Source organism: Melanotaenia boesemani, chromosome 5 (assembly GCF_017639745.1).
Source record: "Melanotaenia boesemani isolate fMelBoe1 chromosome 5, fMelBoe1.pri, whole genome shotgun sequence".
Lineage (NCBI taxonomy): Eukaryota > Metazoa > Chordata > Actinopteri > Atheriniformes > Melanotaeniidae > Melanotaenia > Melanotaenia boesemani.
In genome coordinates this window covers 29,394,176-29,411,083 of record NC_055686.1, presented here as the reverse complement: position 1 = coordinate 29,411,083, position 16,908 = coordinate 29,394,176, and the positions used below count along the sequence as shown (strand labels likewise).

At 42.5% G+C, this 16,908-nt stretch overlaps 1 protein-coding gene across 1 annotated transcript in view; it reads left to right on the top strand.

Annotated features, from left to right (window-relative positions):
- frem1a (Fras1 related extracellular matrix 1a) overlaps positions 1–16,908 on the top strand; it is a 51,116-nt gene that overhangs the window by 25,396 nt on the left and 8,812 nt on the right. Inside the window, exons 15-29 of the mRNA XM_041986657.1 lie at positions 178–271; positions 351–603; positions 1,176–1,379; positions 2,113–2,298; positions 2,376–2,572; positions 2,685–2,895; positions 3,628–3,772; positions 3,852–3,993; positions 7,897–8,092; positions 8,455–8,719; positions 10,853–11,270; positions 15,030–15,231; positions 15,318–15,462; positions 15,542–15,671; positions 16,506–16,578. Coding sequence (XP_041842591.1) covers positions 178–271; positions 351–603; positions 1,176–1,379; positions 2,113–2,298; positions 2,376–2,572; positions 2,685–2,895; positions 3,628–3,772; positions 3,852–3,993; positions 7,897–8,092; positions 8,455–8,719; positions 10,853–11,270; positions 15,030–15,231; positions 15,318–15,462; positions 15,542–15,671; positions 16,506–16,578 — 2,861 coding nt within the window. The remainder of the gene's footprint in view (positions 1–177; positions 272–350; positions 604–1,175; positions 1,380–2,112; positions 2,299–2,375; positions 2,573–2,684; positions 2,896–3,627; positions 3,773–3,851; positions 3,994–7,896; positions 8,093–8,454; positions 8,720–10,852; positions 11,271–15,029; positions 15,232–15,317; positions 15,463–15,541; positions 15,672–16,505; positions 16,579–16,908) is intronic.

The window sequence follows — 16,908 nt, the reverse complement described above, 5'->3', positions numbered from 1 at the left end:
ACTAGAAGGTGGTTCTGGTGAAGTGTAACCAGTGTGTGAACATCATGTGGTGAAAATTTCTTGACGCGTTTTAATAATTGCTGTTTTTGTTTTGTGAGCTTAAGGAATCAAAACATCCATGAGTACTTGAACTGAACCGTCTCTTGATGGTTAAGTTGAATTATTTTGTTCCTGCAGGTACAGCCATGACAGCTCAGAAACTACAGAGGACAGCATTGAATTCACTGCGACAGACGGCACCAATTCAATCAGCTTCACTCTAATAGTGAAGGTAGCTGTGGATTGTTGAATTTATAACCAATGAAAATTGGGAATGGGGAATTTACTCTCCTTGCTTTGCCTTTTTCCAGGTCACGCCCGTCAATGATGAGATCCCAGTGATGGGCTCAGGTTTGAAACCACTTCTCAGGTGTGCAGAGGGACAAGAAATGCTAATCACAGCAGAGTATATCTATGCTACTGATGCTGACAGCGACAACAGCAGCCTGGTATTCCTGATCGCCCGGCAGCCTTATCATGGCGTGGTGCAGCGCAACGGTGTTGTAGTTGATCGCTTCATCCAGGCAGACGTCACTGCCGGGATCATCTCCTACAGGCACACAGGTGAAAACCTGGATGGTGTGGATTTATAAGGGTTAAGTAGGAGACTGTAAGTTAGCCTCTCTGATTGGCATAACAAGTTATTAAATTAGGTTTCTTTACTGTTGTTTGAGAGAGGAAATGTTTTTAATGGTGGTCTAAATTCTGCCTGCTGGTAATTCATGTGTCTACTCGTGGATTATCTGTTATCGCAGATGTGAGTGAACACAGGAGAGGGTAACGATTAGCATCTCAAAGCTGGTGATTCACTGGGTTAGCCACTACCTTGGGTGGCCATTAGTGTGGACAAGCAGGACCTTTGCATAAAGAGGCTTAAGTTACTAGCACGTCAAAGATGAATGGATCAGTTGTTTGACTTCCTTTTTAATTAGTGGCAGAATGGGCCATACTCTGCGGCCACCTACTTTAGGATGATGACTCATAATGTTTGTAAAACTAAAAGCCAGTAAACAACCAGGGGCGTGACTTCCAGTCTGAACGAAGGTCTTACCGTGGTAGAATTCAGTCGTGCATGGTGATGGAGTCCAATTCAAAACAGTGAAGAATGACTTCTTTTTGTCTGCTTGTGGTTTTAGGACTGGAGATCGGACTAACTCCTCGCCATGACACCATCACCTTTGTCATTTCTGATGGGGAGACGGAGAGCTCTGCTTTGTGCTGCAGTGGAGGGAATCTGATCCGGAACAGAGGCTCAGCCCGGCTACGGGACAGCCTGCCGCTATACGACCTCCACGTCACAGTGTTTCCTGTTGACAACCAACCACCTTCACTCACAACAGGTCAGTAAACAATTTAGATCTAGAAAAATTAGGAGATGATGGCCACTTTTACCCATATCCTCCAATTCACCAGAACCACCCCCTAGTATCAGGTGGTCGTCTTCATCAGGACCACCTTCTAGTACCAGGTGGTCCACTTCATCAGGACCACCTTCTAGCACCAGGTGGTCCTCTTCATCAGGACCATCTTCTAGCACCAGGTGGTCCACTTCATCAGGTCCACCTTCTGTGCTGATTAAACCTGGCCATGTTGCTACTAAGGGGTCCAAAGTGGGCCAAGAAGATGGATGGATCCATGTTTTCATGATGTTTCCAGCAGATTCTGAGCCTAGCATCTGAATGTTGAGCTGCAGTGGAGACTCATCAGACCAGCAACGTTTTTCCATCTTCTATTGTTCAGTGTTGGTGAGTCTGTGTGAATTGTAGCCTCATTTTCCAGTTCTTAGTTGACAGGAGGCACCCGGTGTTGTCTTCTGCTGCATCCTGGTCTAGATAAATCCTTTTTCTTTCTTCATTCTGGTGCTCATTTTGAATTTCAGCAAGTCGTCTTCACCACGTCTACATGACTACATGCTGCCATGTGATTGGCTGCTTAGATATTAGCATAAACAAACAGGTGGAGCTGATGAAGTCAATGTAAAGAGCATTGCAATTTAAAAATAGTTTCCTACATTTTGAATATTCAAAATGATTTTAAAAAACATTATAGTGTAATGTTTTGGCTTGTTTATAGGGGACATGTTTACGGTGGATGAAGGTGGGTCTGCACCAATAACCAGGTCTCATTTGAAACCCTCTGACGTGGACACAGCCCTCTTCGAGCTGGTGTTCAGTCTCATTTCTCCTCCCCAGTTTGGCTACATAGAAAATATCCTTCCGACTCCTGGGTTTGAGAAAAGCAACACTGGCATTAGCATCGGTGAGTGTTATGATCAACTTTTATCCTCAAACGAGTGAAACAGAAGGTGGCTTCATGTTTGCTTCCTTTCCCCACAGCTTCTTTCTCATACAGAGACATCATTGAGGGTCATGTTAACTATGTCCAGTCCCAACACCAGAGGATGGAGCCCACAGCCGACCAGTTCATGCTCCGCGTGTCTGATGGCAAGCACAGCTCAGCCCACGTCCCCTTCTACATCATTATTAACCCAACAAATGATGAAATCCCAGAGTTTGTGGCTCGCAACATCACAGTGAGTTTTTACCGTCTCAGTCCCACTGATGAAAACCATGATGACGAGACGTTCCCTTCAGATTTGGTTCCAGGATGTGGTCATAAACTTACTGCCTTCCCTGTGTGATGAGGTACGTGAAGGAGAAACCAAGCAGCTGGACTCCTCGGTGTTGAACGCGTTGGATCTGGACGTCCCCAAGAATGACCTTCGTTTCACAGTGGTCCAACCTCCTCAGCACGGGAGGATTGTTGACCACAGAGGTGGAAACCTGATCACTAAGAGACAAGAAGTCAGTGTGGGGTCTCCAGTGGTCCACTTCACCGTGACAGACCTCATGAACGGTATGTTTTACACCAATAAAGCATCATTTAACTTCTGTAGAAATTGGCTCAGGTGATTCACGTTAGCTGTTAGCTGGAAACTTGGCTTATCTCAGCATGGAGACAGAAACTGGACACATACAGAAGAGTCAGGACTACAAACTGTCTACAGAGAAACAGGATCTTAGATCCAGCAAAGACCTGAACCAAAACCTGAGAGATGCATCTGGACCTTCAGTCTACTGTTGGTCAAAGCCTCATCAGAAATGGTCTCTATGGACAAGTGGCTGTCAAGAAGCCATTCTTCAGGAAGAGAAACAAAGGAGAAAAGGCTGAGGTATGTCACATGACCCAAGAACTGGATCCTCCCCAGAACCCGGAACTCTAAGGGTCTGATGGAGGGATGTATCCCCCCCCCCCCCCCCCCCCCCCCCCTAGAACCTGGACCTCAACATTATTGAAGCAGTGTGGGATCATCTGAACAGAAAACGGAACAAAAGATAGAAACATTCAAAGAAGAGTTTTGGAAAGTCCTTCAAGGATCCTGGAGAACTGTTCCTGGAATATCCGTCATGGATTTAACTCTGTTGAAAAGTGTGGGTGGTGTTAGGAATCAGGAATGAAGATGTCTGAGATGAAATAGTATTAAAAGTGTTGGACAAGCAACAAAACATGATCCATGTGATTAAATGAATGACTTTTCTTTTAAATCAAATGAAGATTTAAAGTATAAACATGATCTTTGTGCACCAGGTATGGACCTGATGTACATGCATGACGACTCTGAGAACATGGAGGATAGTTTTACCCTCCAGCTGACTGATGGCAGACATCAGCTCCACAGACAGGTGATGGTTAAAGTGCTGCCGGTGAATGATGAAGAGCCACGCGTCATCAGGTTAGACAGACATCTTTCAGTCATCAAGCAACCGAGTGTTGAACAGACAAGTGACTCGTGTTGTTGCGTTGGCCTTCAGGAACAACGGATTGGAGGTGGATCCAGGAGAATCAAGGATTATATCCAGTGTTACACTGTTCACACAGGACACAGATACACCCTCCTCTCAGATCGTGTACATATTCCAGAATGTTCCCACCCAAGGACTGCTTCAGATAAAGGTTGGTCAGAACATTTTCTCTTGATTCAACTTACTACACTGTCAGTTCATTAGAGGTCAGAAAAATCCCCTTCCACAAACAGCTAGAAAAGGATTTTAGATGAATATTTTTTCACTTTTTTTTCAAATTGCGTGATCACCTGGATGTAAGAGATGTCTGCAGCCGCTCAGTCAGCGACAACAGTCTGCCCTAGAACTTGTGTGGACTTTTGACTTGTGTATGTTTGATGTTACCATAGTTAGCTTAGGTTAGCTTTGATAGCTTAGTTCTTTTGTTTGTACTGTGGAGTTCCAGCAGTATTGAAATTACTTGGTTTTGTGTTCATTTTCTGACTGTTAGTCTTCTTGTTTAGTAGAGATTTTGTAAATCCCTAGTGGCTTCTCCTTTAGTTGATTTAGTTTGTCTGGTTAGTATGGAGTTGTGATAGAGCAGGGGTGTCCAGCTCCGGTCCTCGAGGGCCGCAATCCTGCAGGTTTTTGATGTGTCCCTGCTCCAAAACCACCTGACTCAAATTAACAAGTAATTGTGCAAAACATAATTGGCTGTTGGATCCATTTCATTTGAGTCAGGTGTTTTGAAGCAAGAAACATTGAAAACCTGCAGGATAGCGGACCTCGAGGACAGACTTTGGACACCCCGGTGATAGAGAGTGTTATTGTTGTAGTGTTTGATTAGGTTTTGTATTCATCTTTACAGAGCTAAGACATTAAGTTTTTGGTGCTCCTTCATTTTCTTTGTACGTACCTCCAGCTCTGAAGGCCAGCTTCGTTTCTGTGGTATCGCAGTTAGGGCCTGACCAATATGGATTTTTTAAGGCCGATACAGATTCCGATATTTGGCAGAAAAAATTTCCGTTTACTGATTAATCAGCCGATTAAATAAATAAATAAATAAATAAAAAATATATATATATAAAATTATATATATATATAATGAATAAATTAACTTCATTTTCGGTTCATTAACGCTTACACCACCACTTTAAAACAGAAGAATTTCCAAAAACATGCAACAAAGCATTACATAACTGGGAAATTAAAATACATAACCTTAAAAAAGTCAATCAATAAATTAATTGTATTAATGAATGATGAATTAATTAAATATGTCTTGTTTTGAAATATATCATGGCATATGTCATATATGAACCAAAATAAAAACCAGATATACTTTTATCAAATGTCAAAAAAATATCATCTTTGATAGAATTGTATTTTATATATAATGGTCACAAATGGTCTGGCACTAATTGTAACACATAGTCGTTCTGACAAAGTAAAACTAAGGGAGACGTGACATCATGACTGTGGCTGAAGACAGACTGTAATATTGATAATGTTAAGTTTTCGGTGCTGCAGTGAATAAACCTCCTCCTGCATTCATATCTCTCCTCCTAAAATATGCCTCAACCTGCAGCTGACGGACTAGTGAACGCTCATTCTGTACTCTCAGATATTTTGTACACTTACGTTATTTGTGCAGTTGCTGGCTACTTAGCTAATGCTATGCTAGGTTGGGATAATAGTGATGTTATTGCTAACATAGATGGATGGTATGACGGGCCATTTTTTAGGAATAACTTAACCACACGATATGTGTGAACTGCCAACATCAGCTGGTTCTTTATTGCATTTTCTTGGTGTGCTAATACGGCTACAAGTCAACGTTAATATGCTCTAACATTTTACATGCACATCCTGTTCCGGTGCTTCACACTTAACAATAAGAGTACCGCTTACAGCAGTTAGTCAAAACATTACAACGGGGAGCTCCTTAAGCTAATTTAGCTCAACTTTAGCAATGCAGCGTAAATAAAAAGCTGACTGGCACAACGAAGCATGCGTCACTCGTCATTACACACAGCAAACAGAGTTAAACTGAAACTAGAGACATGCTGAGTCATTAATTGTACAGCATTATTATAAAGTTACCTGTCAGCAAGCTTCACTCAGCCCACTGCTTCAATGTAACCTGGCTAGCTATTATTGTGTTGCAGTACCTATGAGTCCAGTAGAGGGCAGACCATTTACGTTACTGGATTGCCTGTTTTAGGTAGAGGAAGTCTGACAGTGACTTGTGTGTAAATGTGCTGCAAATGGTTCAGTAAAAGAGGTCATTAAACACAGTCCACACGTGGACCTTGGATTTGTATGAGGATGCAACAGTTTTGTTCCTTTTAACTGGCTGTTTTTGAGTTGCCTAGGCAAATATTTAGTTGTTTCCATGCTACAGCTAGCTTCAGGTTTAGCTCCCTTCACTTTACAAAGCAGCTAGCAGCAGTTAGATTCAGGTTTAGCCCCCTTCACTTTACCCTGCAGCTAGCAGCAACCAGCTTCGGACTTAACCCTGCTCACTTTACATAGCAGCTTGCAGCAGTCAGCTTCATGTTTAGCTCCCTTCGCTTTACCAAGCAGCTAGCAGCAACTAGCTTCAGGGTTAGCTCCCTTCACTTTACCCAGTAGCTAGCAGCAGCTAGCTTCAGGTGTAGCTCCCTTCACTTTACCCAGCAGCTAACAGCAGCTAGCTTTAGATTTAACTCCCTTCACTTTACATAGCAGCTAGCAGCAGGTAGCTTCAGGCTTGGCTCCCTCCAGTTTACATAGCAGCTAGCAGCAGTTAGCTTCAGGTTTAGCTCCCTTCTCTTTACCCAGTAGCTAGCATCAGCTAGCTTCAGATTAAACTCCCTTCACTTTACATAGCAGCTAGCAGCAGTTAGCTTCATGCTTGGCTTCCTTTACTTTACCCAGCAGCTAGCTTCAGGCTTAGCCTCCTTCATTTTTCCCAGCAGCTAGCTGTAGCTAGCTTCATGGTTAGCTCCCTTCACTTTACCCAGCAGCTAACAGCAGCTAGCTTTAGATTTAACTCCCTTCACTTTACATAGCAGCTAGCAGCAGGTAGCTTCAGGCTTGGCTCCCTCCAGTTTACATAGCAGCTAGCAGCAGCTAGCTTTAGGATTATTGCCCTTCATTTTACCCAGCAGCTAGCTGCAGCTAACTTTGGGTTTAGCTCCCTTCACTTTACCCAGCAGTGGTGAAGCAGACATGGGACTCTGCTGGAACTATCAGAGCTGTGCAGTGTTTATTGCTAAAGCTGCCAAAAACGTTCACCGCTAAACAGGAAGTTCCTCACAGCGACTTCCTCTGTTCTGACATTCCCCACTTCCTTCCCTCCCTGTCTGACTCCTGCTCTGTATGTCTCTCTCTCTCTAGCTTGACCATTCTTACAGAAGCTGCATTGTTCTTTTACCACACCATGCAGAGACCACCATGTCTCTGCACAATGACACATAACTCCTCCAAACAAAACATTGACTTTTAAAAAAAAGCTGTCGACTTTGCACGCCGTTTCGACTAATCAATTAGTCATGCACATCCCTAACCTTTACTTTTGTTGTTTCCTACTTTAGAGGCTACTCTTTCAGCCTCTGTGTGGATGGCAAGTGTTCTCAATGTCTTCCAAAAACTGTATTGTCCAAGCCTTAGTTTTTTTTAGTTGATGTTTCTGTTTATTAGAAAATTCAAAAATCATAAAAGCTGGGTCTTGCTGGATAATATCCATACATTTTAATGGCAGGTGAACTAAAAAGGCTTTTACTGTATAAAATGCTGGTTTTTCAGTGGATTTCATACAGCTATAGTAAGTACTGTGCAGCCACCTACTTATTAAGATCACCTGTAGTTCATTACTCTCTCAGCTCATTACTCCAAAGGTTAACATAAATGGTTCCCACACATACCCCACATAGCTAAACCCAGTATAAGGATGGTTAAGACATCTAATTACCTGAAAGCTAATTTCTTAGAACTGAACCATCTGTAATTAGTAGTTAATTTGTCCTGCTATAATTTAAAGACTGAAATGATATAAAGCTGGTGCTTCCAACTGTGGCTAAATATGTCTCAGGAAGGCCAGAAGTGGGTGTCACTGACAGCCGGGAGGAATTGTACCCAGGAAACGGTGGACATGAACCTCCTGCGCTACGTTCATACCGACCTCCATGCTGCTAAGACACAGGACTTCTTCGTCTTCCACGTGATGGATGGAAAGAATCGATCACCTCCACAACACTTTCACATCTCTGTCCGAGAGCTGAATAAAGGTACTGTTTTTCATTCAGTCTGAAGTTCCTCATGTGGCAGGTTTGTCCTACTGGATAAACATCATGCTCGCCAGGTCACATAACCTGGTTAATCACATGATTAGCAGCGCTGCATCTGGGACATGTAAACTGGTAAAGTCAGCACATATAATCAACACGCTGGTGACAGAAGATTTGCTTTTAAAGGGCCAGATGATGGTGGCTACATGAGAACTGGGTAATGACCTGGGACAGGTTCATAAACACTGACTCTGAGTCAGTCTAGGAATTCTTTCACTCTCAGGACGTACGAGCTCAGGCCTCAGGGTGTCCTCATGTGTTTCCAGTCACAGTGTGAACTTTCATTTCTCTGTGGTTTCCAGGAAACATTGCTCTCTTTGTGAAGCCAGTGAACATCAGCCGTGGGGATCGCGTGGTTCTCACCACCGATGTGCTGCTGGCCACAGACGGCACAGACAAACCGGAGGAACTTCTGTACATCATCACCCACCCACCGGCTCACGGACACGTAGAATACGTCAAACATCCTGGGCTGGTCATCTCCACCTTCAGCCAGATGGACATAGCAGCTAACCTTGTAGCTTACGTTCATGACAACCGAGCGAGTACAGAAATGGAGACCTTTCAGTGAGTCCAACAGCCTGTCCAAGACACATTAATTCATGGTTTTATTCTTACTGTTAAGTTGTTGTCTCCTTAGATACAACCTGGACACGAAGTGGGTTTTAGACCTGAACAAAGACCTCCTGCAGCACAGTGTGTTTAATGTTCCAACTATATGGAGCTAAACTGGGATCAAAATGAATCTCCCCAATTTTAGTTTGGACTGCATTTCAGGGCATCAGAAAACACGGATGTTGAGGGCTGAAGGAACGTTTTTAATCACTGCCTTAAAAAAAAATAGTCAGAACCACCATGTATGAGAAATGTATTAAACCAGGGGTGTCTAGCTTAGTTTTGTTCAGGGTGCCACATTTTAACTCCAGTAGGACGGACCAGTAAAATAGCAGCAAGATCATCTATAAGTAACCAATACTCCTCACAGGGAAAACTATGTTTTAGTACAAAGAAGTACAACCTCATCTGGGTGTTTATATTTAGTGACATTTAAAAAAATATTTAATGTTTCTAGCGGTGGGACGATAATGCGTTAATTACGATTAGTTAATTGCCAAAGAAATGAACACGTTAAAAAAATGAACACATTTAATTGCAGTTTGTCTTCGAAACAACGTGGTTGTCAGCACATGGCTTCTGGTACGATTATAGCGATGCACACATCAGAGCTGGGCTCTAAATTTAGCGAGTTTGCAGACCCCTCTATCGATTCTGTTTTTTTAAAAAACAAATAGTGACAAATCTAGAAACGTTCTCTGGTGATATTGGAGACTTTTGGAGACTGACGTGAAAGCATGCAAAGTTTACTTCTTCTCAATGAGCAGCGCTTCCTCAGGCCCCTCCCCTTTCCTCAGGCCCCTCCCCCACCATTAGCTTCCAGCTCCAGATCGGAAGACATTCCCCTCGGCTCCAGGACCAGACTGCAAGCTGCTGCTGGTTTATCCCGTCCTGGCTTACCGTAACATATTAATGCCTGTTAATGAAGCATGTGGAGGAAAACATGTAGAAAGTTAAAGTTCTGTAACGTGTTATAGACTCTTAACCAGAGAACAGCTGGAGCTGCTGGTTAAAGGACTTAAAATGACTCTTTAACTTTAGCTCTGATCATTTTGGACCAGGGATCTTTTCCATTTCTTTTCTACTGTTTGGAATCGGAATTGAAATTAAATTAAATGCATTTTCCAGACATTACTAGAGCTGAGTTTTATTGTTAATATTATTGTTTGTGTCTATTATTTGATTCAGTTGTCCACTAAAATAATGTTTGGGGTGTCCCGATCCAATATTGATGGATAAGCAGACAAGCTGCTAATAACAGCAAGAACACACTGCGCTATACTTGAATTTTCTTTTACCAGGCAACAGATAACCACACAAATTCATCAAGAACCTCCAGAACCTGACCAATCACAAGGGAGTATGTCTGTGTAACTGCACTGCAAGCAGGGGTGCATGTCAGGTCTGGAAGAGGTGTGTGTTGAGCCTTCGCGGAGCTACATGGAGCTTATGGCGGTGATGCCGTAACCGAACATACGCTTTTATAAATCCAGCTTAACGCAGCTGAAAACCTGACGTCCACCTTGGTGGAGATAATAAATCTCATGCCTCCTTGGTGATCTCGAGCTCCAGATCTCCTCGTGGGAGGAAACCATTTCTGAGGAAAACAGGTTCTGGTCTCCATATTGACCTCTTATCAGCAATAACCCACCTATCACCATAGTTTCAGTGTCTACAAACATGTTCTAGATGTAAAACACAGCTTACTGTGATAATGTTGACAGATGATGAAGGATTTATAATTAATTTTGGTCGTTCATGTGACTGCTCATCCCTGAGGTTACAACATACATGTACTATTCCACCGTGACTGAGAGGTCTGTGGTAGTGGGACATTAGTAAAAAAAAAAACCACACCAAGTTCCTGCTGCAAAGCAAATATTATTTTGACTTCACCAATGATTCTAGGCTTGCCTGTTCCTTTCCTTTTAAAGGAACAGAAAAGCCCTACAAGCAGTACAGATATAAAACGGTCCTGTGCATCCTTTGGATCTCAGGCTCTAACTAGTATAGCTAACTATTCTTTACTAGTGTTTACTTTGATCTCATTGGGCCTAACACCCAGTCTGATATATGTTTTTACAGGTTTGTTGTAAGCAACGGTGAAAGCAGCCGAAACGGAAGTTTTGAGGTTCGGGTAGAGATGGTGGATCGTGTCCTGCCCTCTCTGACCTCCAACAAAGGCCTAACAGTCCCCCAAGGCTCTGCTGTGATCCTAGATCCTGACTGCTTGTCCGTGTCGGATCCTGACACTCCACCAAATGCCCTGACCTTTGTCCTCCAGCAGCCTCCACAGTACGGAAAACTGGTTGTAGCTGGTACCGCACTGGTAACTGGCTCAAACTTCACCCAGAGAGATATAAAGGAGCTGGAGGTGGCATATATACATGACGGGGGGCCATCACAGATCGACCGGTTTGGCTTCACTGCTTCAGACAGCACCAGTCGAGGTTTCCTGCTGGATGGGAAGTTACAGATAGAACCCGTGTTCTTCACTATTCAGGTGAGTAAAAACAGGTTGAGTTTTTAAATGATAAAGGTTATGCTACATGACTCGTATCCATCAGTCTTAGTTCTGTGAGCCAACAGAATGAAAAGGATACTCATCATTTTGGTGCTTTTTCTGAATTTCTGCACATTAAATTTAGGTGACTTTTACAATAAATTACAAGCAAGTCCCTCACTCCAGTTCCGTGCAAGAGGTGACCCAGATAGCAGACATGTTTGGGCCAAATCCGGGCCACTTCTGGCACTTAAGGTTCAGTTACAGTACAGGCAAGTGTTGTGGGCCAGAGGTAGATCAGATGCCAGCTGCCAGCCTGGCTGGGAACATGGCAAGTCTCCTGTGCGCATATGTTGTCCAGATGTCAGTTATTGGCCTGGATGTGGATTACGGCAAGGATTTCATGGGCCAGAAGTGGTCTTAATATGAGAAGCCTTCCTTGTGGCAGTTTCCTTGTGGGCCACATGTGGTGGCTTGCATTACACCAGAGCTTTGGGAAGAGCCTTTGTCGGGCGTGCACCATGACTTTGCACATCATGTGCACGTGCATATACATTAGTGTACGTATCACGGTCAAAAATATTCCATATGGGGCTGCACGGTGGTGTGGTGGTTAGCACCGCAGCCTCACAGCAAGAAGGTCACCGGTTCGAATCTTGGCTGGGGGAGGTTCAAACCTTGAGGACGGTGGCCTTTCTGTGTGGAGTTTGCATGTTCTCCCTGTGTATGCGTGGGTTCCCTCCGGGTTCTCTGGCTTCCTCCCACCGTCCAAAGACATGCGTGATAGGTTAATTGGTTATTCTAAATTCTCCCTAGGAGAGAGTGTGTGTGTGAATGGTTGTTTGTCTATCTGTGTTGGCCCTGCGACAGACTGGTGACCTGTCCAGGGTGTACCCTGCCTCTCACCTGTTAAATGCTGGGATAGGCTCCAGCTCACCCGTGACCCGTAATGGAATAAGTGGTCAAGATAATGGATGGATGGATGGATATTCCATATGTAAAAAACATCCAATGAAGAAACATTTACAGTGTGTGCAGAATTATTAGGCAAATGAGTATTTTGATCACATCATCCTCTTTATGCATGTTGTTCTACTCCAACCGGTACAGGCTTGAAAGCCTACTACCAATTAAGCATATCAGGTGATGTGCATCTCTGTAATGAGAAGGGGTGTGGTCTAATGACATCACCACCCTATATCAGGTGTGCATAATTATTAGGCAACTTCCATTCCTTTGGCAAAATGGGTCAGAAGAGAGATTTGACTGACTCTGAAAAGTCAAAAATAGTGAGATGTCTTGCAGAGGGATGCAGCACTCTTAAAATTGCCAAGCTTTTGAGGCGTGATCATCGAACAATCAAGCATTTCATTCAAAATAGTCAACAGGGTCGCAAGGAGCGTGTTGAAAAAACAAGGTGCAAAATAACTGCCCATGAACTGAGGAAAATCAAGCGTGAAGCTGCCAAGATGCCATTGGCCACCAGTTTTGCCATATTTCAGAGCTGCAACATCACTGGAGAGCCAAGAAGCACAAGGTGTGCAATACTCAGGGACATGGCCAAGGTAAGGAAGGCTGAAAAACGACCACCACTGAACAAGACACACAAGATAAAACGTCAAGACTGGGCCAATAAAAATATCATAAGACTGATTTTTCTAAGGTTTTATGGACTGATGAAATGAGAGTGAGTCTTGATGGGCCAGATGGATGGGCCTGTGGCTGAATCAGTACAGGGCAGAGAGCTCCACTCCAACTCAGACGCCAGCAAGGTGGAGGTGGGATACTGGTATGGGCTGGTATCATCAAAGGTGAACTTGTGGGACCTTTTCGGGTTGAGGATGGAGTCAAGCTCAACTCCCAGTCCTACTGCCAGTTTCTGGAAGACACCTTCTTCAAGCAGTGGTACAGGAAGAAGTAAGCATCGTTCAAGAATAACACGATTTTTAAGCAGGACAATGCTCCATCACACGCATCCAAGTACTCCACTGCGTGGCTGGCCAGAAAAGGTCTAAAAGAAGAAAAATAATGACATGGCCTCCTTGTTCACCTGATCTTAACCCCATAGAGAACCTGTGGTCCCTCATCAAATGTGAGATTTACAGGGAGGGAAAACAGTACACCTCTCTGAACAGTGTCTGGGAGGCTGTGGTTGCTGCTGCACGCAATGTTGATCGTGAACAAATCAAGACACTGACAGAATCTATGGATGGCAGGCTTTTGAGTGTCCTCGCAAAGAAAGGTGGTTATATTGGTCACTGATTTGTTTTTGTTTTGTTTTTGAATGCCAGAAATGTATATTTGTAAAATGTGAGTTGTTATATTGGTTTCCCTGGTGAAAATAAATAAGTGAAATGGGTATATATTTGGTTTTTGTTAAGTTGCCTAATAATTATGCACAGTAATAGTCACCTGCACACACAGATGTCCTCCTAAGATACTAAAACTAAAAAAGCCCCACTCCAACTTCCAAAAATATTCAGCTTTGATATTTATGAGTCTTTTGTGTTCATTGCGAACATAGTTGTTGTTCTATAATAAAATTAATCCTCAAAAATACAACTTGCCTAATAATTCTGCACACCCTGTAGTAGTATTCACTGGCACTGATGATCTAATTCTTTTCAAATTATAGAGATTAAAATTTACGATTTTACTAAATTTTTTACATGATTTTAAAAGATAAATTCAAGCCCAAGGTAACACTATGATATTTGCGTTAATCTACGATCTGTTGCTCCTCCCCTTTTAAAAACACATGTGGGCTTGACCTTACTGTTGTGGGTTTTGAAAATATGCAGTTTTTTTTTTCTTTATTTAATAAAATTGAATTTAACAAAACTTACTGAGCCACTAATCAGTACAGGTCATTGCTGAAGTCAGTCTTTCTAAACATTCCACATCAGAATTTACCTTAGTGAAATTTACAGAATCATCTGCATAAAGCTGGGAATTCATGTGTTGGCAAATAATAAGTAATTAAAATATAATGAGAATAATACAGGTTCAAGAATGGAGCCCTGAGGAACTCCAACCTGTCTAAAAAAGGAGATTTGATACCACTGACTGTCACATGAGTTCGGTTTAGTTTCAATATGTTTCATCCAGAAAATTGCTTGTCCTGAAAGATTTAATTTGGTTAGCCGGGATAATAGAATTTGTTGGTCAACCGTATCAAATGCTCTCTTTAAATCAAGAAAAAGGTTTATTTCTGTTTCTAATGTGATACTGATGTGAAATTGTTTCTGCTTGTTTCATGCTCCATATACATGTGGAAATAGGTATGTCTGTGTCAAATGTTGTCAGATGTCCCTGGCCACATACTCCCATGCATCCTTTACATTGGCATGGTTGTTAGGAGGTCATGATATTGTAGATTCTCAGAAAGAGACATAACAAGAAGCAGCATAGCAGACAGCGGTGGCTGGAGCAACCATTAATACATAACAGCTTTTTCTTCTTTTGTTCCTTTCACTAGTCATACATGAGTTATACGGTGCAACACTTCCCTGTGGTTTCCATGATCCGCACAGGCTCTCTGAAAATGGAAATATGCAAGTAAAGGACACAAAAGCTGGACAGAGGACTGTCGGTGAATGTGTATTTAGCATAGAGGATAAATGAGGTTTAAGAGTGGTCTTAATATTTGGGCTCATCAGCAGAAGCAACACAAGTTAACAGCTCAAAGGCCATTTTCCATCATTTTTGCTTGTTTGGAGTTAACTAAGTCCTGATTAATTTAGTTGGGTGTAATTTCAGATCAAACCTTTGGATAAATCTTCTCCTGAGGTCATGAAGCTGCTGCCGCTTTGGAAAGCTGAGCTTTTAGCCGATGGTCGGTATGGGATCTTCCTGTCATCTCGAGAACTGAAGGCTGAAGATGGTGACAGCCGAGACGAGGAGCTTATTTTCTGTATCGTTCGTCCACCTTATTTTGGCTACCTTGAAAACTTGACCACAGGTCAGGATGAATTCAGTTTCCATCTATATTGAAGCTGATTTTGAGATGAGAAAAGAAAAAAACAGCCTTCCCTGTTTACTCTGCAGGTAGTTTCGTATCGCAGCGTTTCACTCAGTCGGAGCTTAACAAAAGAACGATCGTCTACATCATCAATCCGGATCGGGAGTCTTACTCAGACAGCCTGGAATTCAGAGTATCTGATCCTCTGGGCAACATGGGGGCCTCTCATGTGTAAGAATCCACAACCGTCTTTGCTTTTTATGGTAATTTAGAGTTGAACCTTGTCATTGGTTGCACCTTGTTTTTGCAGACTTAAATTGCAGTGGTCCGGTGTGGAGTTCTCTCAGCCAGAGTCTTCTGCATGTGAAGAGAAGGGAACCATCTTGCTGGACATCATCCGAAAGGGAAACCTCGCAGAGTCATCCTACATCACTGTCAAGGTCGAACACTTGCTACCGATACTGAAGATCAGCATCTAATGTTGTTTAAGACTCGTAGTTTCTTAGGATTGGCATATGCATGTTGATCACAGTTACCTTATATATTTTGCATTTATGTGAAGTAATGTTTGTGCACATCCTCAGAAATTAACACTACACGTTCTCAAGCTGTAATATGAGAGTAACCAGTAGGGGGCAGTGTAGGGATCAGTTTGACAAATCGTAGTCTATTTAGGGGACTTATTAGCCATCTAATCTGAAAAGTGTCCAGTAAAATAAGCCCCCTACGCAAACCCAAAACCCCATGAACTTCTAACATGTTTCCATCACTTTGAAGAATAACCCTGTTAGGCCAAGAACATACTTGCTTTTAATCACTTGTTGACCAAGTCTTAAATTACCTGCATCTCTATAATATATGAATTTCTCGGTTGCCATACTCGTCGCTAACACCGTGGCTGTTTTAGGGTCCTTACAGACCAGCTACAATACTGCTGCTGTTTTTCTACCATGATCTCAAAATTAACCAAATACCAACCTCCTCTATTGCCACCATGTTTACACCATACAAATTCAGCAACTCTTTTTTGGCGTTCTCTACTGCGCCCCCTTATATTCTGGTAACACCCAACGTAAACAAGAAAATATGTAAATAATTACTCTTGTAATTATGGAGCTGGTGGGCTACACTAATGCAAGGTTCAAAAGCAAGTATGTTCTAGGCCTTAGACTGCAGTTCGACAGACTTGTCATGCCTCAGTAACCTGATACTCTGATGAACATAAGACTTGTTTCTGGAGCCTTCTTCTTTAGCTCTTCTCTATTTTTATCCAGGTAAAGGAGGGCACTGCCACAGCTGGAAGAGATTTTGTCATAAACCCTTCGTCTCTCATTCAATTTGATCCAGGTAATTTCTTGTTATTACAGTTTTAATATGTGAGATTTGAAGGGTATTAAATGTTGAAAATGATATTAAGCTCAGCTGTCCTGTAAAATAAACATACAAAGTTTGGTACGTACCAGAGTTTTGAGGTCAGGATTGGTTTTAAACCATACTTTATCATAAATTATAAAGAGTCTTATAAAGCACTTTAAAACCATACCAGAGCTGCACAATACAACCAAACCATAAGAGACCCAGGCTGATGATAAATACCGAAGATACAAATATTCACAGAAGAAATAAAAGACAACTTAAAAGTCAGTCAGTGTCACTGTCACACAGGAAAGTAGAAGC